We start from the raw sequence: 21,725 nt of genomic DNA, 5'->3' as shown, positions 1-21,725 counted from the left end.
TTGGATATGTGAACATTCTTTCCTTCGTCTTTCAAGGAGTGATCAGAAAGTCACCTGGAGGTTTTATGTATATCCAGGTATTGATGTTGGACTAGAAATTTCAAAAGTCAGTTCCCAGGCTAGTTAAAACAAGAATAGAATCATTTCCTCATACTTCAATCTGCTTTTTTCAAAAATTTAGCAGCTTGACTATAGTGATTCCATTTTATTTATTCACTCTATTTCTCACCACTAAAAGCTGGTCTTTGACAAATTACTTCTCTCAGCCTAATTTCTTACCAGTAATATAGGGATAATTGTGTCCAGCACCTGGCAAAGGTACTCAAATTCTGATGGTAATTAGTATTAAAATTCAAACTTTATCTTGATAAATTATTTCTTTCATAATCTTGCCCTTAACCATGCTGGCACTCTCTCCTGCTCTTTAGTGCCCTAATTTTACTATGGCTTTGCAAACCTCAGCTATTCAACTTCCCTGTCACTGGGATCTCTTAGGCTCAAATACGACCACCTTGAAAACAAACAAACAAACAAACAAAACACCTCCAGCTACCATCTATCTCCTATTCATTCATTCACTGTCCTTTTTCCCTTCCAGTCTGATTACATGAGGATACCTAGAGTACGCAAATTAATAGAGACAGAAAGTAGAATAGAGGTTACCAGTGTCTGGGTGGAGAAAGGAACAAGAACTTTAAAATGTACAGTTCCTGTTTGGCAAGATGAAAAGTTCTGGAAATGCATAGTGGTGATGGATGCGCAACACTGCAAATGTACTTAATGTCACTGATGTACACTTAAATAGTTAAAATGGCAAATTTTGTTACGTATACTACCAGAGGCCTGGTGCACAAAATTAATGCGGGGGGGGGGGGGTGGTGGTGGTGTCCCTCAGCCCAGTCTGCACCCTCTCCAATCTGGGACCCCTTGGGGGATGTCCAACTGCCCGTTTAGGCCCAATCTCAGTGGGATCACAATCTCACAATCCAGGACTGCTGGCTCCCAACTGCTCACCTGCTTGCACCTAACCGCTTCTGCCTGCCAGCCTGATCACCTCTTAACCATTCCCCTGCCAGACTGATCAACACCTAACTGCTACCCTGCTGGCCCAATTGTCCCTAACTGCCCTCCCCTGCTGGCCTGGTCCCCCCAAACTGCCCTCTCCTAAAGGCCTGGTCCCTCCAACTGCCTTCCCCTGCAGGCCTGGTCCCCCCTAACTGCCCTCCCCTGCTGGCCTGGTCCCCCCAAACTGCCCTCTCCTAAAGGCCTGGTCCCTCCAACTGCCTTCCCCTGCAGGCCTGGTCCCCCCTAACTGCCCTCCCCTGCTGGCCTGGTCCCCCCTAACTGCCCTCCCCTGCTGGCCTGGTCCCCCCTAACTGCCCTCTCCTAAAGGCCTGGTCCCCCCTAACTGCCCTCCCCTGCTGGCCTGGTCCCCCCTAACTGCCCTCCCCTGCTGGCCTGGTTACCCTTAACTGCCCTCCCCTGCAGGCCTGGTTCCCCACAACTGCCCTCCCCTGCCAACCACCTTGTGTCCACATGGGGATGGCCATCTTTGACCACATGAGGGCAGCTATCTTTGTGTGTTGGAGTGATGGTCAATTTGCATATTAGCTTTTTATTATATAGAATTATTATATAGGATACTACAATTCTTAATAAAATGTACTGAGGTTTACCAAAGTTTACTAACCTTAAGTATACAGGTTAATAAATTACTACCTCCCTCTGTAGTAGGCAGTTAGCCAGACATGAGCAGAGCAAGGACAATGGGCCAAGTGCAGAAGGTCTCTGGTGTGGAAAGCCCCGGAGCCTAGCAACAAGAAAAAACTGGGAAAACAAGGACCTCGCACCGAGGGTGACCTGTCTTCCCCTACCATATCACTGGTCATTTGGTTTAGACTCCCTGACCCTCCCCTGAACTCTCCTCCCCCGGCATGTTGGTAGTCATGTAGGTTAGACCCCCTTAGAGGGGGAACAAAAATTGGTGCCCACGAACAGCCATTAAATATTAAGCCCCCAGGACAATGAGGTTCTGACCTGCATCAGATACATTTAGGCCTCAGTTGTGTTTCAGCTCCAGGCCCAGAAAAGCAGCAAAACCTCAGGACTAGTTTTGTTGACTAATGACCCCCTGCCCTGGGGCCCATCCATCAGTGGAAACCACGACCCTGAAAGGACACACCTGGAAAGCTGATGGATAGTCTATTGAGGTTCTCCCCTGGGACTTCCCCTAGAATGTCCACCCTTAAGAGCCCTTAGGGCTGGAGGACACAGTGGTTCTCCCTCTCTGGAGAATGCCCACTCCTTTCCCGCCTTCCCCGCCCCCTCATCCCCCCCACCCCCACCCCACCCCCAGGCAAGTTACTGTTACCTTTCTCTCTTTCTCCTAAACTCCAAGGACCCTTCTTTTTTTTTGTTTATTTGTTAATCCTCACCTGAGGATATTTTTCCATTGATTTTCAGAGAGAGAGGAAAGGAGGGGGAGAGACAAAGAGAACTATTGATATTAGAGAGACACATGGATTGGTTGCCTCCCGCATGTGCTCTTATCAGGGCCGCGGATCAAGCTGCAACTAACATGTGCCCTTGACTGGAATTGAACCCGGGACCCTTCGGTCCGCAGGCTGACACTCTATCCACTGAGCCAAACCAGCTAGGGCAGCCCTTCTTTTGCTTCTGTAACTTGTTTTCTGAGCACATTTCTTCTACAGCTCAGTTCTTCTGCCTCTGTAACTTTCTGAATAAACTTTCTCTTATAGTTTGAGTCTTATCTCTGAATATTTTCTTGCCAGAACTCAAGTACCCAGGTTCAATCACCAGTAAAATTCTGGTGTCCTTTTTGCTGCCACCACCACCTCCAGAGAGGAGCACTATTCTGACAGAAAAATCGCCATCTATGAGTATTCTTTTGCTGAATTTCATATAAGTGGATTTGTCCATTTCGTCATTGTCAAATGTGTTGGCATGAATTGCTCAAAATATCCTCTTATATTTTTCATATCAGTAGGTTCTGAAGGCTATCCCCTTTCTCATTCTTGATATTAGTAATTTGTAATTTCTCTTTTCTCTTGATTGGTCTTGTTAGTGTTTCATCAATTTTATGTTGCTTTTCTTTGTTGTAAATCTGCTCTCTCTTTAGGCATTTCCACTCTTATTATTCATTTCCATCTATATTTGTTGTAATTTAGTGTTCTTTTTCTATCCTCTTAAAACAGAAGACTAGATAACTTCATTTCAAGTTTTCTCATATCCAGTTGTCAAACAAAGAAACAACAGACAAAATGGAGTCAATTCTGCTAAGCTAACTCACCAAACCAAAACTAAATAAGTAACCTAACTGCAGTTTCTGACTCTCCCTGGAGTCAAATTTTTAAACCAATTAGTCTGAAATTTCCTGGTCAGCACTGAGGTAATCTACCTAATAAGATCTCTCGCCTATTTACTTGCCAAAATAATCCACTCTTTTAACTTCTTAGTCCCACCCACTTTCTGCCTACAGAACTATTTCATTTTGTTCAACTCAGTTGAACTTTCTAGTTGCCAAATCGGACGCTGCCCAATTTATGGATTGCTTAATAAAGCCAATTAGATCTTCAAATTTACTCTGTTGAATTTTGCTTTCACAACTATAAATTTTTCTCTAAGGGCCAGATAGCTGCATCCCACACATTTGGCTATGTCATATTTTCTTTACTTATCATTGTGTTTAAAATATTTTCCAATTTCTATTGTGATTTTTTTCTTTCACCTATGCATAATCTGACTTCTTGTCTCATTACTTTATCAAGACAATCTTCGCTAAGGTCACCAATGATTTGCTTGTGGGTAAATCCATTAGACTTTCGGTTTCATTTTGACCTTTAAGCAGCTGAGGACACTTTTAACTACTTCCTTGAAGTTTGGGCTCTTGCCTCTGCCGGAGAAGAACAAATTTTCCTCTACTCTCAAGGGTCTTCTGGCTGGTCTAATAATCAAATAGACATGAGAAAGATTAGTAAGAAAAAATAACCAAATTTAATAGATACAAAGACCCCACATGCATATGAGGCTCAGAGATAGAAAGGGGGATTAGCCCAAATGGTGTGGCTCAGTGGTTGAGCATCAACTTATGAACCAGGAGGTCATGGTTCGATTCCCAGTCAGGGCACATGCCCTGGTTGTGAGCTCGATCCCTGTTGGGTATTCAGGAGGCAGTCAATCAATGATTCTCATCATTGATATTTCTATCTCTCTCTCCCTCTCCCTTCCTCTCTGAAATCAATAAAAATATATTTAAAAATATAATAATAATAAAATTAAAAAACAAAAGATAGGGGGATTAGCTCTAGCTGGGTTGGCTCAGTGGATAGAGTGTTGGCCAGCAGACTGAAGGGTCCCAGGTTCAATCTAGCTCAATCCCTGGCTCTTGTTGGGGCATGCGGGAGGCAACCAATCAATTGACTCTCTCACATCGATATTTCTCTCTCTCTCTCTCTCTCTCTCTCTCTCTCTCCTTCCACTCTCTCTAAAAATCAATGGGAAAATATCCTCAGGTAAGATTAACAAAAAAATAAATAATCTATACTAATAAAAGGGTAATATGCTAATTAGACCGGTCCACCAGACATCTTCCAGTTGTCCTGCCTTCCTTCCAGACAAAGCCATGGTGGTGGGGGCTAAGGTAGAGGTGGTTAGGGATCATCAGGCCAGCAGGGGAAGGCAGTTAGGGTTGATCAGGCAGGCAGGGAGAGGGGTTAGGGGAGATCAGGCAGGCAGGCAGGTAAGCAGTTAGGATCCAGTGATCCCAGATTGCAAGAGGGATGTCCCGGATTGGAGAGGGTGCAGGCCAGGCAGAGGGACCCCCACCCCATGCACGAATTTTGTGCACCAGGCCTCTAGGCCATATATATATATATATATATATATATATATATATATATATATATATATATATATGGCTGTCCGACCATCCGGCCGGTAGCTATGATGCACACTGGCCACACTGGACAGATGCTCAACACAGGAGCTGCCGAACTGTGGTGACTTAGCAGTTGCGGTTCTTGGGTGACACACCTGGAACCAGAGAGCAGGGAACCCGATTCTGGGGTGCATCACCCGAGAACTGCCCTCTCACAATCCAGGATCCCTCAGGGGATGTCTGAGAGCCTATTTCAGCCTGATCCATGTAGGCCAGGCAGAGGGACCCCACTGGTGCACGAATCCGTGCACCAGGCCTCTAGTAAATAAATAAAAATTAAAATGCAAACTAGCCCTGGCTGGTGTGGCTCAATTGATTGGGCATTATCCCATGCACCATAAGATTGCTGGTTCCATTCACAGTCAGGGCACATGCCCAAGTTGTGGACTCGATCTCCAGTAAGGGGCAGAGGGTAGCTAATCCATGTTCTGTTATCACATTGATGTTTCTCTCTCTCTCTCTCCCCCTTCCTCTCTCTCTAAAAATCAATTTAAAAATCTTTTTTTAAATGCAAACTAACTTTGGCCAAGTGGTTCAATTGATTGGAGCATGATAGTGTACACCAAAAGGTTGCAGGTTTCATTCCTGGTCAGGGCATATACCTAAGTTTTGTGTTTGATCCCCAGTTGGGGTGTGTATGTGAGGCAACTGATATGTGTTTCTCTGTCATATTTCTCTCTCTCCCCTCCCCCCCCCCCTTCCTTTTTCTGGGGATCAGTAAAAACATATCCTCAGGTGAGAATCTATCCTATCTAATAATAGACAAACATGGTAATTAACCATACCTCCGCTACGCTTCCCATTGGCTAATCAGCAGGATATGCAAATTAACTGCCAACAAAGATGGCGGCTGGCAGCCACACAGCTGAAGCGAACATGAGGCTTGCTTGCTCCAGTGATGGAGAAAGCCAAGGTTCCCCGCCTGCCACGGCCCAACTCTGAGCTCTGGAAGCAACAATGTTTCAATTATAGAAGCTAAACAAACCCCAGATACCTGCTTTCAGCCAGCTGGGGCCTCAGAGCTTAGAGCGCCAGTGATGGCAACAGAGTTTCAATTATAGAAGGTAAATAAATCCCAGAATAAAAAAAAAAAAAAGAAAAAAAGGAGTGGCTGGGAGCTTCAGTCACAGGCCAGCCTGAAAACGGTCCTCAGCCCCTCACCCAGGCTGGCCAGGCACCCCAGTGGGGACCCCCACCCTGAAGGGGGTGTGACCAGCTGCAAACAGCCATCAGCCCCTCACCCAGGCTGGCCAGGCACCCAAGCGGGACCCCACTCTGATCCAGGACACCCTTCAGGGCAAACCAGCTGGCCCCCACCCATGCACCAGGCCTCTATCCTATATAGTAAAAGGGTAATATGCAAACTGACCCTAACAGCAGAAAGACTGGGAATGACTGGTCACTATGACACACACTGACCACCAGGGGGCAGACGCTCAATGCAGGAGCTGCCCCCTGGTGGTCAGTGCACTCTCACAGGGGGGAACTCTGCTCAGCCACAAGCCAGGCTGATGGCTGCCAGTACAGTGGTGGTGGTGGGAGCCTCTCCTGCCTCCTCAGCAGCGCTAAGGATGTCTGACTGCAGTTTAGGCCTGCTCCCCGCTGGCAAGTGGACATCCCCTGAGGGCTGCCGGGCTGCCAGAGGGATGTCTGATTGCCATCTTAGGCCAAATCCCCTGGGGAGCAGGCCTAAGCCAGCAAGTGGTCACCCCCAAGGGGTCCCAGACTGCAAGAGGGCACAGGCCGGGCTGAGGGACCCCCTACCCCCGAGTGCACAAATTTTTGTGCACCAGGCCTCTAGTCTATATATAAAAGGTTAATATGCAAAGTGTCCCCTCGGAAGTTCAACTGGGAGACCAGGAGTTCGATTGCTCGCTATGACATGCCCTGACTATCAGGGGGTGGGGTGGAATGAAGGAAGGCCCCGGCTGGCAGCCAGAAGGAAGGCTCCGGCCAGCAGCCAGAAGGCCCCAATCGGCCCTGAGTGCCACAGGCCTAGGGACCCTACCTGTGCACAAATTTCATGCACCAGGCATCTAGTTTAAAAATTAAAATACAACCTATGCTCTGGCTGGATAGCTCTGTTTGTTAGAGTGTCACCCCAATATGCCAAGGTTGTGGGTTCGATACCCCATCAGGGCACATATAAGAATCAACCAATGAATGCATAAATAAGTGAAACAACAAACTGAGGTTTCTCTCTCTCCCTTCCTCTCTCTCAAATTAATAAATTAAAAAGTGTTAAAAATGCAACCTACTTGAATATTAATTTTGTATCTTGCTACTTTACCGACTTCATTGATCAGTTATAGTAGGATATGTAGTGTTCTCTATATATTAGTATAGTATCATGTCTTCTGTAAATAATAAATTTTACTTCTTCCTTTCCAATTTGGATGCCTTTTATTTCTTTTCTTGTCTGATTGCTGTGATTAGATTTTGAATGCTATGTTGAACATGGACAACTCTGTGTTGTTCCTGATCTTAACAAAAATGCTGTTAGCTGTGGGTTTGTCACATATGGCCTTTATTGTGTTGAGGTACATTCCCTCTACTTCCCCATCATAAATAAATGCTGGATTTTGTAAAATGTTTTTTCTGCATCTATTGATATGATCATATGACATTTAGCGCTCATTTTGTTTATTGTTTATGTGGTGTGTCATGTTAATTGATTTGTGGATTTCGAACCAACCTTGCATCCCAGGAAATAGTGTATAATCTTTTAAGTGTATTGCTGAATTCGGATTGCTAGGTAGAGTAGCCTTAGTTGTAGATCCTTGCTTTAATCACTTTGAATATTTCATGCCAATCCCTTTTAGTCCGAAATGTTTTTGTTGAGAAATCAGCTGACAGTTTTATGGGAGCCCCCTTGTCGGTAACTAACTGCTTTTCTCTTGCTGCTAGAGTCTATTCGTGTTTAACCTTTGCCATTTTGTTTTTTTAATATATATTTATTGATTTCAGAGAGGAAAGGAGCGGGAGGGAGAGAGAGAGCTATCGGCTGCCTCCTGCAAGCCCCCCAGTGGGGATCGAGCCCACAATCCAGGCATGTGCCCTTGACCTGAATCGAACCTGGGACCCTTCAGTCCTCAGGCCAACGCGCCATCTACTGAGCCAAACGAGCCAGGTCTCTCTTTGCTGTTTTAACACCCGGTTTTCAGAGGAGGAGAAGTACTACGTCCTCCACTCAGAAGAGGAAGACGCAGCTCTTGCTGTTCTACTGAAAGAAGACCCAGCCCGGCTGACGCCAGCGGGTCCCGCGCCGGGCACTCAGACCGCCTCCCGCGGGGTCACCGCCGAGGAGCTCTGGCGCGGGCGGAGGGCAGCGGGCCGCCGCGGGCCGCGGGAGTGATAGGCTGCTGCAGACCCATCCCCCTCGCCGATTGGTGGGGCAGCGCAGCCGGATTGGCGGAGCCCATAGGGCGGGCTCATCTCCGCTCGGCTCGGCTCGGTGCGCTGCGGCGATGGCGACTGCGGCTCGGCTGCTGGGGCTGCGTGCGAGGAGCTGGAGGCTGCAGGCGCCGCTGTCGCCGCTGGCCCGCGTCGTTTCCCGGCGGGCCCACTCGCTGCTGGCGGTGGACGATGCGATCAACGGGCTGACTGAGGAGCAGAAGCAGGTAGGGAGCCTGACCCTCCCCCCGGCCCCTAGGCCTCCCGGCCTGGCCCCAGCTGCCCGCTTCGGGGTCGCCTTGGCGCTCGCCTGCCCACCGGCCACCCGTGCGCCCGGCTGCGGGGGGAGATGCGGGGGCAGGCAGGACAGCCGCTGGGACGGAGCGTGTTCTGGGGGCGGTCTGGCAGGGGCCACCGGTGCGTGGCAAGGGGGCCTCGGCCCGCCTGCAGCCCGCTCACACTGAGGGAACGCCAAGGTTAATCATTCCCCCCCCCCCCCCGAGAAATCGCTTTCCAACACACACCCCGGGGGCTTTGAGAGGCGGTGGAATCTCACCCACAGAGTCAGGGCACAAAGCACTTGAAAGATGTCATTACAACTGGAGCTGAGGCAGAGCCCCTCCAGGAGGGAGGAGCCTTCACTTGGCACGGTTCGCCCGGCAGGTGATTTTCCTGTGGCAACAGCGAGCATGTGCCCGTGTCCCGGAACTCCAAGCCCCCTCGGGCTCACAGACAGCAGGCAGGGCTTTCAATCACGCCGGAGAACTAGAAAGCAGGTCTAGTCTCAAACTTTCCTGCCAAGAGGAGTTTCTGATCTCGTTGAGTAATCCCTTTGAGAAAAAGGGCAGAAAGGAGCTGACAGGTGCTTACAACGGTGGCCGGGGTGGGAGGGGAGGGGGGACTGGAGAAGGCTGGAAGGGCTGGGTTGATAGGGTCAGTTCATGCAGGGCCTCGGCCTTCTAAGTACGAAGGAAAGCCATGGAATGATTTTATGTAGGGGAGTGACATTTAAAAAATAATCATGAAGCCGTCTTACTGAGGACCTCAAGAAAGAGGGGCGAAGATGATCTCTGAGGAAGCATAAACTAGGGGTCTCTTAGGTTTCCGTCTGATGCCGTTTGGGGAGGTGTCGTGGAGCCTGTTTCCCCGAATGTGTCCTCAGCAGTGGAGACGCCGTCCGCAGTGGCAATAATGTTAAAGAGGCATCTGTGCACCTCTCTCCCTCTAGCTTCGTCACACCCTCTCTAAGTTCCTGCAGGAGCACCTAGCCCCCCAGGCCCAGGAGATTGATCGAAGCAATGAATTCAAGAACCTTCGAGTGAGTCCTGAGGTCCACACTGGGGGTGCAGGGGGCCAGTCTGGGAGCTGGGGGGTGCTGGGAGTTACACTGCAGCCTGGAAGAACTCATACAGTCTTCTGGTAAATGAAACCTCCTTAAAAATGCAGCCCCTTTCTGTGAAGGGTTTGGGTCTCCTTGTTCCAGGTGCCCAGGCACCTGTGACTGGCTGCCTTCTCACCACCCACTGTGCTCTCTCCATTCTGTTGGCAGGAGTTTTGGAAGCAGCTGGGGAAACTGGGAGTCCTGGGCATCACAGCCCCTGGTGAGTATCGTTTCATTCCCTAAAGAGAACTTTTCTTGCATGCCCTTTAACACCAGAACTAAAAGAAGCAGGAAAGGAATGAAGGGGTGTTTAAGACTGTGCTTAAAGAAAAAAAAAAAAAAGGATTGTGCTTAAAGAAACCCAGAACCTCTTCCCCCTTGGTCCTAGGAAAGCTCGCATTGACTGTCAGCCCTTCTATTTTCTTAGGCAGTGACGTTGAGATGACAAAGGGATTAGGCCAGTGTGATTCACTTGGGTCAGGATTACTCGGACTCTTTTTTTTTTTTTTTTTTTTGACTTAAAACGAAAGAAGTTTATTCTCTTATATAAGGTTCTGGAAGCTGGAAGTCTGAAACCAGTGGAGCTGTGCTCCCTGCAGAGGCTGTAGGGGAGAGTTCGTTCCTTGCTGCTTCAGGCAACTGTCTGGGTGTTTCCAGGCTTTAGGCTACATCATTCCAATCTCTGCTCCCACCTTCCCATGGCCACTGCCTCTACTTGGACTCTTGAAGTCTGCTTGCTGAATAAGCTCCCCCAGGTGATATTGGCAGCCTCGTCCCTTAGTCTAGTCCCTAAGCCCTTAACTCTTCTACCAATAACATCTAGGCACGCAGCTTGGTCCTGGGGCTCATTTGGAAACAGATGAAGTTGTGGAGGAATGCTGAGCCTCCACATGAGGTGGCCAGATGACGTGTTAAATACACTGTCCCTGGGCCTGCCCTGTGTCCCCTGTGGGTCTTACTACTTGTTTCCAGGGATAAAGGGCAGGGAGCTGGTGGTCTCTGATTTGGATGTTGGCCTCTGAAGGAGAGGCCCAGTCTGGCTTGCAATGCCCAATAAATAGATGAGACTGTGGCCTCGCCAGCTAAAGCCTGGGATGGCACAGCCTGCCTCCGCTTGTAGTCCTTGGGCATTGGAATGGAGGTGGAAAACAATATACTTCTCCTTACATCTCCCCCTCAGCCCCTTGGAGACAGTTCTTGGTTTTGAGCTGATCATAGAAAGTTAGATCATGAGTAATGATCAAATGAAACCACTTAAAAATTAATTTAGACCACCTTCATGGGAAATAGGGGGAAGGCCACTGGAAACTCCTAAACAAGACTTTCTTCCTCTGTGTCTTGGGGGTTTATGAACCCCATAAAGAATATGTTTCTGCCCTAACTGGTTTGGCTCAGTGGATAGAGAGTCGGCCTGCGGACTGAAAGGTCCCAGGTTCGATTCCGGTCAAGGGCATGTACCTTGGTTGCAGGCACATCCCCAGTAGGGAGTGTGCAGGAGGCAGCTGGTCGATGTTTCTAACTCTCTATCCCTCTCCCTTCTCTGTAAAAAATCAATAAAATATATTAAAAAAATTAAAATTAAAAAGAATATGTTTCTGAACCAGATGGTATTTTAATGGATGAAGAAGGTAGTTAGAAATCAGAAACTTGAAAGGAAGCCAGATATAAGTTCTGTTTTCTGCCTGATTGTCCTGGTGGCTTTTTCCAGTGTCACCACCTGAGGGCTTTCCTTCCCGGAATTGCAGGGGGCGGGCCAGCCTTTCCAGAGAGCCTTGGATGAGCCTGACTTCTTGGTCAAGAGTGAACATGTGCAGAGAATCTCACCAGGGTTTACCCAAATAGCAGGGCAGCGGTTGGTACCAGTGGACCCAGCCACTTTTCTTCTTATTATTATTGATTTCAGAGAGGAAGGGAGAGGGGGAGAGAGAGATAGAAACATCAGTGATGAGAGAGAATCATTGATCAGCTACCTCCTGCACACCCCATACTGGGGATCAAGCCCGAAACCAGGCATGTGCCCTTGACTAGAATCGAACCCGGGATCCTTCAGTCCGCAGGCCAATGCTCTATCCACTGAGCCAGCCATTTTGATTTAGGACTTCCTGCCAAGGAAAAGGCACATTTTTATGAAGAGTTCCGAAATTCCCTAACCAGCATCTCGACTGCACTGCCCACCAGATTTTCTCTCAGGCTGTGGCTCTCCTGTTCCTGTTACTAATCTTGCTTTTTTTCTCTTTTTTTAACTGTTTTCATTGAGATATAACTGACGTGTAACCTTATGTATGTTTAAGGTGTACAATTTGTTTATGTGATAGTCCTGTTTCTTTAGGTCCAAACCTATGCTGTGCACATCTCACTTGCCTCAGGCCTTTTACACAAACATCTGTCTTGCACTTCCGGTTCTCCTGCCTTCATTAAGAGGTCTGTCTGGGATAAAGTGGGGGTTGCAATGGCTGTTTTCTGAACCACCTCAGCTGACAGAGGCAGCAAACAGAACCGGTTCTGTGTGTATGTAGACAGACTCCATGGCATCAACCTGTTGACTCTGTCAGCAAGAACTTGGAATAGGTGCTACAAGGATGTTTCTCTGCTGCCAATAACTGTTTGGATCCTGTCAGTGTCCTGAGTTAATCTGAGCTGCCTTTTCTGTTCCCCTGCACAACCTCTACTCCCAGCCCAGTATGGCGGCTCGGGCATGGGCTACCTGGAACATGTGCTGGTGATGGAGGAAATATCCCGAGTTTCTGGAGCCGTGGGACTCAGTTACGGTGCCCACTCCAATCTCTGCATCAATCAGATTGTGCGCAATGGAAACGAGGCCCAGAAGGAGAAGTACCTCCCCAAGGTGAGGCAATGGGAATGGAGAAACACACCCTGATCTCGGAGCAACCACCCAACACGAGGCACCCTCCCTGTGGTCGAGGGCCGGTCAGATTTGCTTTCCGTCGCACGCTGCCCTGAACCAGATTCAGCTAGGAAGGGGTCAGGTTTTTGCTTTCAAATACTTAAGTCAAAAAAATTAAAACTATGGCCAAACCTTCCGAGTTCATCACTGGGCAGCATTTGCAGGGAGCACTCTCAGAAGCTGAAGACTAGGACTTGCTTCTGTGCAAAGGGACTAGGAAAGGGAGAGAGATTTCCAGCCTTGTACAGACGGGGCTTCTTTTGTAAGACTTTACCAATCGCCTGATCTTTGAGAGAAGTGTGAAGGGGTGTCATGCAAACAGGCAGGAAGTATCTCAGCTCCTGTAGGTACTTCTAAAGTCATAACCAGGCCCTTTGGGGTTTCCCTTGCAGCTGATCAGTGGGGAGTACGTCGGAGCCCTGGCCATGAGTGAGCCCAATGCTGGCTCCGACGTTGTCTCCATGAAGCTAAAAGCTGAAAAGAAAGGTGAGGCCTCTTTCGACTTGGGAGCTGAAAAGGCAGAGGGACAATCTTTGGGGTGGCCTCTGCTAGATTTCCAGAACTATTTCCGGCCGGGCAGCTTCCTGCTTAGCAGTCTGTGGACTGACTGGCTGAGATGGGCCAACATGGCTGGTGTTAAGTAGCCAAATTCCTGTTCTTAGGAGATCACTACATCCTGAATGGCAACAAGTTCTGGATCACCAACGGCCCTGATGCCGACGTCCTTGTTGTCTATGCCAAGACCGACCTGGCTGCTGTGCCCGCTTCTCGGGGCATCACCGCCTTCATCGTGGAGAAGGTGAATGGAGGGGGGTGCAGGTGGGAGGCCTTTGTCTCCTGACAGTGATGCCAGAGAGAGAGCCCTTCCCCTGTTGGCAAACACGAGCGATCCTGTGCGCCCTGCCAAGGCTCCCGGGGTGGGGTGAAGAGCAGACTGAAAGGCAGGGGACATCAGGGAGGCTGCGTCAAGCCTGAGATTGGTGGAGCCGCCCACCAAGCCAGGCCGCACACAGGGGCAGGATGATGAGGACTGAGGAGAACTGGACTTGACAATGAAGGTGTCATCAGGGGGCTGCTGAGAGCAGCTGTGGAAGACTGAAGTGGAAGTGTGAATGGGAATGCGAGTGGAGACGGAATGAAGACTGCACCTTTCAAATCTTTTCTTTATATATATATTTTTATTGATTTCAGAGAGGAAGGGAGAGGGATAGATAGAAACATCAAATTGCAGGGCAGCGGTTGGTACCAGTGGACCCAGCCACTTTTATTATTATTGTTATTGATTTCAGAGAGGAAGGGAGAGGGGGAGAGAGAGATAGAAACATCAGTGATGAGAGAGAATCATTGATCAGCTACCTCCTGCACAGCCCATACTGGGGATCAAGCCCGAAACTAGGCATTGATTGGCTGCCTCCTGCATGCCCCCTACTGGGGATCGAGCCTGCAACCTGGGCATGTGCCCTTGTGCCCTTGACTGGAATCGAACCCAGGACCCTTTGGTCCACAGACGGACACTCTATCTATTGAGCCAAACCGGCTAGGGCCAGATCTTGAAAATAAAAGCAAGAGGGAGATGGGGCAGAAGGTAGAATGAAAAGTTGGGAGTTTGGCCCTAGCCAAACTGGTTAGAGCGCCACTTCCGGTCAAGGGCATGTACCTCGATTGCAGGCTTAATCCAGGAGGCAACCAGTCAGTGTGTCTCTTTCATATCAATGTTTCTCTCTCTGTCTCTCCCCCTCCCTTCCATTCTCTCTAAAAAAAATCAATGGAAAAAATATCCTCTGGTGAGGATTAACAACAACAACAAAAGTTGGGAGTTTGAGTTTGTTTTTAAGAATGGGAGAGATGCCCTGACCGGTTTGGCTCAGTGGATAGAGCTTCAGCCTGTGGACTCAAGGGTCCCAGGTTCGATTCCACTCAAGGGCATGTACCTTGGTTGCGGGCACATCCCCAGTAGGGGGTTTGCAGGAGGCAACTGAACAATGTTTCTCTCTCATCAATGTTTCTAACTCTTGATCCCTCTCCCTTCCTCTCTGTAAAAAATCAATAAAATATATTTTTTTGAAAAAAGAATGGGAGAGAGCCCTGACCGGTTTGGCTCAGTGGATAGAGCGTTGGCCTGCGGACTGAAGGGTCCCAGGTTCAATTCCAGTTGCAGGCACAGCCCCAGTAGGGGGTATGCAGGAGACAGTTGATCGATGTTTCTAACTCTCTATCCCTCTTCCTTCCTTCCTTTTATTGATAAAAAATCAATAAAATATTTTTTAAAAAGAATGGGAGAGAACTGAGCAAATTTTTTGATAAAGAGAAAGAAATTCAGGAGAGGGAGAACTTGAGATGTGTCTGAGCAAGTGAGCAAAACACAATGGAGAGTTGAGGAAGAAGAGGTAAGGCTGGTACAGGTGATGGGGGAGGAAGATGTGCCTGGTGACCTTGAGGTGGAAAGCCGGGGCATCTGTGAGGGCTGGGGACCACAGGGATGAGGGACTTGGTAGTGTCTTAAGGGTTTGCAATACCCTCCCTAGGGAGAGGCTGGCTAGGATTGGAGGATGAGAATTGGGTAGCCCATAGGGCTTGGCTAAGATAGGAAATCTCAAGGTTGTGTAACGCCACTCAGCAGCCAGGACGTTAGGGAAGCAAAACGTGCGCTCAGAGCACTTGCCCATGCACAGTGCATCTGATTAGTCTAGGCCCGTGGTTGGCAAACTGCGGCTCTCGAGCCACATGCGGCTCTTTGGCCCCTTGAGTGTGGCTCTTCCTAAGCCTTAGGAGCACCCTAATTAAGTTAATAACAATGTACCTACCTATATAGTTTAAGTTTAAAAAATTTGGCTCTCAAAAGAAATTTCAATCATTGTACTGTCGATATTTGGCTCTGTTGACGAATGAGTTTGCCGACCACTGGTCCAGGCCAAAGCACACAGGTGGTTGAATTGATCCCAGCTGTGATTCAATTAGGTACAGATGGCAGAGGAACAAAGGGCCAAAGGAATTGCATGGGCCCCTGAGAATATCTTGGAAATTATTTCCCTAAGGAAAGGAAACAAAGCTAGGAAGGGTCAACCGGGCCCTAGGGATCAGGCGTTTGAGAAAGAAGTGCCCCCGTGAGAAGTGGGGAGAGCGCAAGCTATCGGCAGAGAAGGCTAGGGTCTGGTGGGGTGTTAGGGCTGGAGCTTCCAGGAGTGGACCAGTGCAGGGTGGGCCCTGGGATCGGAATGCTGGTGTGCCGTGGGAGTACTGGGACTGGGTGGGAAGGTGGGCTTTTTGCAAGGGTCTTCCCTTTACTAGACCCTGTTGGGCCTGGTCTGTACTCAAGGCCACCTTTTGTTTCTGTGAAGAGCATGCCTGGCTTCAGCACCGCCAAGAAGCTGGACAAGCTGGGGATGAGGGGTTCTAACACCTGTGAGCTCATCTTTGAAGACTGCAAGGTTCCTGGTGAGTCTAAGAAAGGGTGAGCCCCTGTGCTGACCCCTTCATAAGCTGAGAAAGCCCATCTCTGGGTTAGAGAGGCTCCCATTGTTAGCTTACCAATGACTGTGGCTGGCCCACGGGCCCGTACGTGTGGGACTCTGGGGCTGAGGGGCCGCTGTTTTCCCCGTGTGCCTGTTTCCTGTGTGGATAGCACACTGTGTCTGGGTTGGATTCCAGTATCTGGAATAGAAAAATAAGATCCGCTCTGGCCCACTAAGGTCCTTCAGACGTCCTTGTTTGCATGTTTCAAGTACAGCCTGTGTGAGGTGTTCATTCACAATGCTAAAACACCATCCAAGTACGCTGACGGAAGCCGGACTCAGTGAAGGGAAGGCATCAGTTTGGGCATTTTCTCCCCTGAAGTGTAACTGAAAATGTGACACGTTGTGGGAGATCCAGCACACCCTTCATGTGCTAATGAGACCAAAGACATAGATTTGATCACCGACTAGGTTTACTCTGCACCTCAGCCACAGACCACGCCTCCCCCTCATGATCCACCACCCAAGAAAAGTATGCTTTGGTTACTAAGAGCATCAAGGGAGTGGGGGATCAGTGCAGATCCTCCTTCGTAAGCAGGAAAACACTCGGAGGTCACCCAAGGTCCCGGCTTCCGGGGTGGAGAGGGGCTCAGCAGTTTTTGACACCAGTGTGGACTGGCCCATCTCCTGAACAATGACTGTTCCATGGACACTCTTGGAGGGGAGGGGGCGGGCGATACTGGACCAGAGCAGGCTCAACCTGAGGGAAAGGGTAATTACGGACACAGGCGTGAAAATACTAGGAAGGGTTCAGGTGACTTCTAGACCAAATTGGCTTTTCTTCTTCCCATCCAAGGCAGCGGAGGAGGAAAAGACCTAAGAGTCGGGCCTTTGTGTCTGATCCTGTGGATCGTGTGTGTATGGGGGCGGGGATGGCTGTCTGGCAAGCTCTGCTTCTGACAGGGAGTGGTAAACTCCATCCTTTTCTCTCATCCAGAATCTCCCTCGTTGAAGGTCAGGTGACATATTTTAGTGCCTGGTATGAGAGCCATGGTACCAAACCTAGTAGCTCTTATAAAGGGAGAAGTCTGTGGGCCGTGGACAGCCCTCTTCCCTCTGACCAGCACTTTTCCCAGCAGCTGAGAACATCTTGGGCCATCTAAGTAAGGGCGTCTACGTGCTGATGAGTGGGCTGGACCTGGAGCGGCTGGTGCTGGCTGGTGGGCCCCTCGGGTGAGTGTGAGGCTCAGGGTGGGGGTGGGGGAGCTGGGCTCTTAGCTTCCCCGGCAAGCAGTGCCCTGGCAAACAGCAGCCACAGCCGCACTTCTCCTCCTGGCCGATGCACCTTATTTCCTGGAAATGAAAACAACCTCCTACTCCCATGCGTTATTTCTTCACACTGAAGGTAAAGAACATTCTTTGAAAGACAAAATGCCTGAGGAGCAATACCGCTTGGTCACCTGAGATGTGAAACAGGACACCCAGGCTCTAAGGCCCCACTGCACAGGGGTCTTGCCGCTCTGTCTGGTCTTGGGGTGCAGTGACCGAGCAGGGGCAACCAGTGTCCTCAGTCTCCTTTTCTCCTCTCTAGAACTCCAGCTCTTTGTCTCACTGAGCTGTCCCCTCCCGCCCCCCAAGCCTTTTCACACTGGCACTTTGCCACCCCAGCTGGCAGCGGGGGGACAGTGTCTCTGTCCTCCCCACAGGATCATGCAGGCCGTCCTGGACCACACCATTCCCTACCTGCACGTGAGGGAAGCCTTTGGCCAGAAGATTGGCCACTTCCAGGTGAGTGGAATGCTTTGTCGACGTGTCCTCTTTCATTGGGTTCAAGTTTTCCTTCACAAATGAGAACGCGGAGCATGTGCTGTGGGCATCTGCCCCCCTTCCCCAGCAGAGTGAGTTTGAATGCTTGGAGGGCAGGCTTCGTCAGCGTGCCACCTGGCTTGGGAGGTTGTCGGGAAGTTCACACGTCTCCTCACTTCTCGTTTGAGATGAATGAACTAGGCATTGTGAGGGTGAGGCGTGGGGTACCGGGGGCGGCGTTTCTAGTCACCCTTTCTGATGTGAAGACGCTGCAGGATGTCAATGAGGGTGGTGGTGGGTGGAGGGCCACTTCAGGGAGCAGCAGCGGCCCTCTACCCTCTCTGTCACCCTAGGCAAGTCCTGTCCGCTTTCTGTGCCCTGATGTTGCCATTCTGGCTGTCAGGTTGCTGCTGCCAAGCTGCTTTTGATAACTAGGGAGAGTATCTAAGAGGAAAGTTGACGTGTGACCTCCCTTTGTGCCCAGCTGATGCAGGGGAAGATGGCCGACATGTACACCCGCCTCATGGCATGTCGGCAGTACGTCTACAACGTCGCCAAGGCCTGCGACGAGGGCCACTGCACCGCCAAGGTGAGGGCGGGCCTGCCCAGAAGGAGGCGGCGGGCGGGTGCCGGGACTCGCTCTCTGTGTGGCCTGGCAGGGCCTGCTGACCGGGGCCTCCTCCCACAGGACTGCGCGGGTGTGATTCTCTACACAGCTGAGTGTGCCACACAGGTGGCCCTGGATGGCATCCAGTGTTTCGGTGAGTGGCCCCCCTCCCCACTCCCCTTCCCAGGGCTTGCCTGTGGCTGCCTCCAGAAAGAGGTGTCCTCCTCACCCCTCACTCTGAGCTTCAGCTAGCTGCAGCCGAGCTGGTGCTATTCAGCTGCTTCTGCCCCAGTTATTACGAGAACATGGAAAAGCAAATGAGAAAACTGCTGGAGGCAGCACGCCCCGCTCACGCCTCGTCCTACGGACACCGGGAAGTGGAGAGAGATGCCTCAGAGCGGGGTGGACAGCCTGGTTTCGAAGCTGCACAGTGGTTAAGAGCACAGACTCGAGCCAGATGGCCTAGGTTTGAGTCTTGGTTTTACCACGGACCAGCTTTGTGACTTGTGCAAATTACCTCACTTCTCTGAACCTGGCACCCCGTAAATGCTATGCAGTATCGCCTGATCCCCCTTCCCCATGTCCGCCAGCGGTCCTCTTGCCTGCCTGCTGCCCTCTGCCCTCTGGGTGGCCTCCCGGCCCCTTGTCCCCTGTCCTCCCGAGTAAGGTGTTCCCCACACCTGCCCTCTCACCAGCTTTTGCTGGTTCTCCTTCATCAGTCTCTCTTCCTCTGGCCTGTTTCTGTATCCTTGGCCTTCCGTTTGCTTCTCTTGCTTTGCCCACTTCCCATCACTTTTCCTGTTGTCCTCTCTTCTCTGCCCACACCCTGGCTACAGGCGGCAACGGCTACATCAATGACTTCCCCATGGGCCGCTTCCTGCGAGATGCCAAGCTGTATGAGATCGGGGCCGGGACCAGTGAGGTGAGGCGGCTGGTCATCGGCAGAGCCTTCAACACGGACTTCCACTAACGCCGAGACCGCACCCTCTTCCCAGCACCTCGAGGCCTTTCTTTGGAAGCAGAGTGGTGGCAGCTCTCATCCCCTGCCTGAGGCAGGTCCTGGGGCTTGGCTGCCCTTGCACTTGCCTGCTGGCCTCTGCAACGAGGTTGCGTCCTCTACAATGGCAGCCGAGCCCTGTGGGCCGCGGAGCCAGGCCAGCCAGCCTAGGAAGTGTCCAGTGGCTTAAAATGGGCTCGACAGGAAGCACAGTGGCTTTTCTGGGCTACGGGGATGGGCTTTGGTGACGGGCCTTGCTCTCTAAATTCCAAGCCTGACGCACCCACCTCCCACGGTGGTCACGTGGGGGCAGGCAGGCAGTCACCTCCTTTTGGGGGGTGAGCCTTGGCAGGGAGCCCTCTGCTCATTTACTTGAACCTGGTGGCTTTTCCAGGGGGAAAACCCCCGAAACCTAGCCTTTCTTTCTGCTGATTTCCAGAGGCATCAGCCCCTCGCAGCTTGTGAGCAGGCACCCACTCTTCACAGCCCTGCATCCTTCCAGGGGCTTCACTCTTTAGGGCTGAAATCCCCCACTCAGGGGTGGAGCTCTGGGAACAGGCATCTCAGAACATGTGCCATGTAGACCAGCGGTCACCAACCGGTGGTCCGCGAGGTCCGAAAGGTTGGTGACCGCTGGTTTAAGGAAACCTTTGGAGCAGCGGTCGCCAACCGGTGGTCCGCAGACCACTGGTGGTCTGTGAGGTCCGAAAGGTTGGCGACCGCTGATCTAGACTCTGCGGTGGGGTAGAGGTCAGCATGCTTGTAAAGGACCAGCACCTCTGAGCCCTTCAGCACTGCTGGGCCACCACCACCATCGTCCTGGCCATGTGACAGCCCGCAGCTGACCGGGCAGCAGGCCTGCGTTGGCTGGCTCCACTCCAGCGAGGGCTGCCTGTGTACATTTCTCTGGACACCCTACGGCTAATTCTGTTACAACTGCACAGCGGCTGCTGCCATTTTATATTAAACGTAGACCCATCTGCTTCTACTCTGGTGTTTTTGGGGAGAAGCAATTGGCTTGCCTCCTGTCTGGCTCCAGCCCCGTGGAGAGTGACTGGTCTGGGTCCTGCCCTCTAGTCTGCTCATTGAAAGGGGGACACCGGCGTGAAATCAGCCCTTAGAAGAGAAGAAGTCTCAGCCTCTCTTTTCCAGATCCCCAGAGATTTTATAAAGGCAGTTGGAAGCCAGAGTAGCAAGAGCCTTGGAGCTAGAAGGAAGCTCATAAATTTTTGGAAACCATCCCCATGGTTTGTTTGTTTATTTGTTTGTTTGTTAGTCCTCACCCAAGGATACCTTTTTCATTAATTTTTTTAGAGAAAGTGGAGGGGAGAGAGGTGAGGGAGAGTGAGAGAAACATTGATGAGAAAGAGACACATCTATTGGTTGCCTCCTGCATGCACCTGTCCAGGGCCAAGGGGTGAGCCCTTGAGCAGACCGGAACCCAGGACCCTTCAGTTCGAGGGCCAACCCTCTAACCCAGCCGTGGGCAAACTACGGCCCGCGGGCCGGATCCGGCCCGTTCGGCTGGTCTATCCGGCCCGCGGAGACTGAAACAGCGGAGGGTTCTCTTGCTCTCCCCTCCGCTCCTTCACCAGCAGCAGTGTTAACATGTATTAGTTCACACAAACACTCCATCCATGCTTTTGTTCCAGCCCTCCGGTCCAGTTTAAGAACCCATTGTGGCCCTGGAGTCAAAAAGTTTGCCCCCCCCCCGCTCTAACCACTGAGCAAAACTGGCTAGGGCCATCCCCATGTTTTTTAAAAGAGCAAGACAGTTTGATTTTTCCCAAGGTCAGAACTGGAAATCTAGAATCCATAGCAACAGAAATGGGCATTCTGAAAATGCCATCATGGGCCCCCACTGCACAGCTGCCTGGATGGAGCACAGAGGGGAACAGGTTAGGCTGTTCCATTCCATCCAGGTTCCCTAGAAGAGAGCAGTGGTTTTCTGGGTTCTCAGTCCAGTGATGCCCCTTTTGACTTTTGGTCCCGGCCTGTAGCCAAGTGCTGTTCCATACCTACCCCAGCCCGTTCCAGCCTCAGGGAAGTATCCTGGGCTCGTGGCACTGCCCCCTCACTTCCCCCCTCGCCCTCTAGTTGTGTTGATGAATGTGGCTGACATGGTGGTCTTACTGGGTTTAGTGTGTAGCTGGAACAACCAGCCCTGAGACGTTCACAGTGACAGAATGGGATGTTCCGTCCAGTCAAGATGGGTTACACACCTTGC

General features: G+C 50.7%; 1 protein-coding gene across 4 annotated transcripts; it reads left to right on the top strand.

Moving 5' to 3' along the window:
• The first annotated feature begins 8,387 nt into the window (after positions 1 to 8,387).
• IVD (isovaleryl-CoA dehydrogenase) lies at positions 8,388 to 20,739 on the top strand. 4 transcript variants are annotated; one of them, XR_009447703.1, is made up of 13 exons: positions 8,388 to 8,577; positions 9,579 to 9,668; positions 9,900 to 9,951; positions 12,407 to 12,576; positions 13,029 to 13,122; positions 13,299 to 13,435; positions 15,975 to 16,071; positions 17,225 to 17,321; positions 17,795 to 17,876; positions 18,379 to 18,483; positions 18,583 to 18,655; positions 19,338 to 19,557; positions 20,155 to 20,739. XR_009447703.1 is itself a non-coding variant. In XM_059657880.1 (12 exons), exons 1-12 carry the CDS (start codon positions 8,425 to 8,427, stop codon positions 19,469 to 19,471), a joined length of 1,281 nt encoding a protein of 426 aa, XP_059513863.1. In that variant the 5' UTR covers positions 8,388 to 8,424; the 3' UTR covers positions 19,472 to 20,739. The 4 variants fall into 4 exon arrangements, 2 of the variants coding, with proteins under 2 accessions (XP_059513863.1, XP_059513679.1); XR_009447701.1 differs by having other exon boundaries at positions 19,338 to 20,070; positions 20,142 to 20,739; XM_059657880.1 differs by having other exon boundaries at positions 17,228 to 17,321; positions 19,338 to 20,739.
• Positions 20,740 to 21,725: the final 986 nt, after the last annotated feature.

This window comes from Myotis daubentonii, chromosome 1 (assembly GCF_963259705.1).
Source record: "Myotis daubentonii chromosome 1, mMyoDau2.1, whole genome shotgun sequence".
NCBI classification, from domain to species: domain Eukaryota; kingdom Metazoa; phylum Chordata; class Mammalia; order Chiroptera; family Vespertilionidae; genus Myotis; species Myotis daubentonii.
This window is presented reverse-complemented; position numbering and strand designations above follow the sequence as displayed.